This window comes from Meriones unguiculatus, chromosome 11 (genome assembly GCF_030254825.1).
Source record: "Meriones unguiculatus strain TT.TT164.6M chromosome 11, Bangor_MerUng_6.1, whole genome shotgun sequence".
NCBI classification, from domain to species: domain Eukaryota; kingdom Metazoa; phylum Chordata; class Mammalia; order Rodentia; family Muridae; genus Meriones; species Meriones unguiculatus.
Window position 1 is genome coordinate 19390699 of NC_083359.1, and position 2084 is coordinate 19392782.

Here is a 2084-nt window from a genome sequence, read left to right on the forward strand (position 1 = left end):
CATCCACTCACAGCTAAGAGACAGAGATTCCTCAAGCAGGAAAAGGGCTTTACTATTCTCTTTATTCACTTTTCAACAGACACAAGAAAACCAAGGTGAATATTTGAGAAACATCACCACGGAATCCCAAGTGGGATGGAGTGAGAAGAATGCAAGACAAAGACCCTCAGGTATTCAGAGGTAACTCTGAGCAAAAACCCAAAATCTTCTACCATGTTTCATTTTTTGAGGTATCCTGCCGTAGGCAAGATCCCAAATGAGCACCTGTACCGTGTGTGCCAGGGACAGACTTGAGGTTGGATGTCTCTGACTTCTGTTCTTCTTGCATGAGATCCAAAATCTTAGAGGCTGTGTGTGCCACCAGGGGAGGGAAGTGGGTAGAATTTAGGTAGGGACAGCATCCTCAGGGAGCACTACTCCTGTGTGAGCCCTTTCTGTTCTTCAATACCTTTTCTACAACTGAGGACACCTGAAGTTGCAAATGAGTGTCCTCAATGCTGTTGAGAGCAGGGTAGAAGGCAGTCCTGCGCTAGCAAGCAAGTGTTCCTAATGTCTTGGTGACTGAATGAGATCGCTTGGCCTTCATAGTGCAGGATGCGTCCCTAAGTTAAGGTATGTAAATGGGTGGCAGCAAAGGCACTCATAGCAGCCCTGTGTTCCTTGCAGGTCCTTCCAGTAGCACATGGACAGACTCTGAAATCAGGGTCTTCCTGATGGAGTGGGAAGGTGTTGAACAGCAAGTTGGCCACCCAGGCAAGATGGTGCACAAGAAGACCAGTGCTCTGTGCCAGCGCCTTTCTCAGTGGGGCCTGAAGAAGAGCTGGACAAGTTGCTTCTACTTGCTGCTGAGCCTGCAGGATCTGCACAGGATTCTTTGTACTGAGAGGCCAAGGGTGGAGCCCCTGTTTTCTCCTTATAAGGAGGCCCTGTACAGAATCCTGGGCCTCCGTGTCCAGGAAAGCCCTGTCCCAGGTTAGTCTCTTCTGTGTTCATTCCCCTTTCAAGTCCCAGAGAGAGCAGCCTGAGCTGGCCTGTCCTCCATGAGCATAGAGCAGAGTCCACCCTGCAGGGAATCCCCATTCCCACAGGCTTCCTTGGCAGAGAACAGAAACCAAGGTCTGTCTTGTCTGTTGGTGTACTTTCTACTGTCAGCCCAAGAAAATGGAAATCGGACATGTTCAGGGTGGACCCAGACACACAGGACAGACCATTGCTTAGCAGGACTCAGGGAGATTGAGGATGCCATGCTTAGGAGCTGTTTCTTCTTCCCTTCAGGTCCTCTTTGTGATGGGTCTGGTGACCCCCGTCACTCCACGTACTGTCAAACGCCATGGAACCAGCCTTGGGACTATGGTGTCACTGTTCCTAGTGCAGAGCTTCAAGGGAACCCAGTGCCTATGATGTCCGAGGAGGATTCCCTGTTTTCCAGATGGGATCCCTGGAACCCTGACTCCCCGGATCAATTCCACAAGTATATCCTGTCTCTGTGCCGGAAGACCTAAGCTTCCAGCAGCCCTGGACCACGGTAGAATAACAGCACCCAGGCACTCAGTGAAGTCTGTGATGTTTTTTAAATTATATTTTCTGAAAAACAACCCAGAATCGTGCAACCCAGTGTCCGTGTCCATTTCCCTCTTCTCTCTCATATGAGAAACAAATGTGAAATTAAATAAATGTCTCTACCGTAACTCAACTGCCTTGTCTTGGTCACTTCCGTGGGGTACATGAGTAGAGAGGGGCAGGCAATTGTTCTTTGTAGGGGTTCATTCCCTGGAGTCCTGAGACTTGCTCTCTGAAGTCTGTGTCTATCTACCTTTGACCTGGAGATTCCTCTCACAACAGGGCAACATCTGCTCCATACTCAGCTGCTCATGCTCTTTTCGGTCTATTCCTCCTGCCACAGAATGCTTCTTCTTTGTTTCACAGCCTCAAATTTTCCATAAGGCAATGGAAACTGGTGTGAGGTTTCCATTCCACCATAGAAAGTACAAAGGCCATGCTTTCTACAATATGACACAAACAATCAAACAAACAAACAAACAAACAAACAGAGGATGAGTCTTAGATCACAAATTGTTTCTGAG

At 48.4% G+C, this 2084-nt stretch overlaps 1 protein-coding gene across 1 annotated transcript; it reads left to right on the forward strand.

Annotated features, from left to right (window-relative positions):
* The first annotated feature begins 620 nt into the window (after nucleotides 1-620).
* On the forward strand, nucleotides 621-1502 carry LOC132646528 (putative uncharacterized protein MSANTD5). The gene is made up of 2 exons (XM_060365063.1): nucleotides 621-972; nucleotides 1276-1502. The coding sequence occupies exons 1-2, from the start codon at nucleotides 621-623 to the stop codon at nucleotides 1500-1502; spliced, it is 579 nt and encodes a 192-aa protein (XP_060221046.1).
* The last annotated feature ends 582 nt before the right edge of the window (nucleotides 1503-2084 follow it).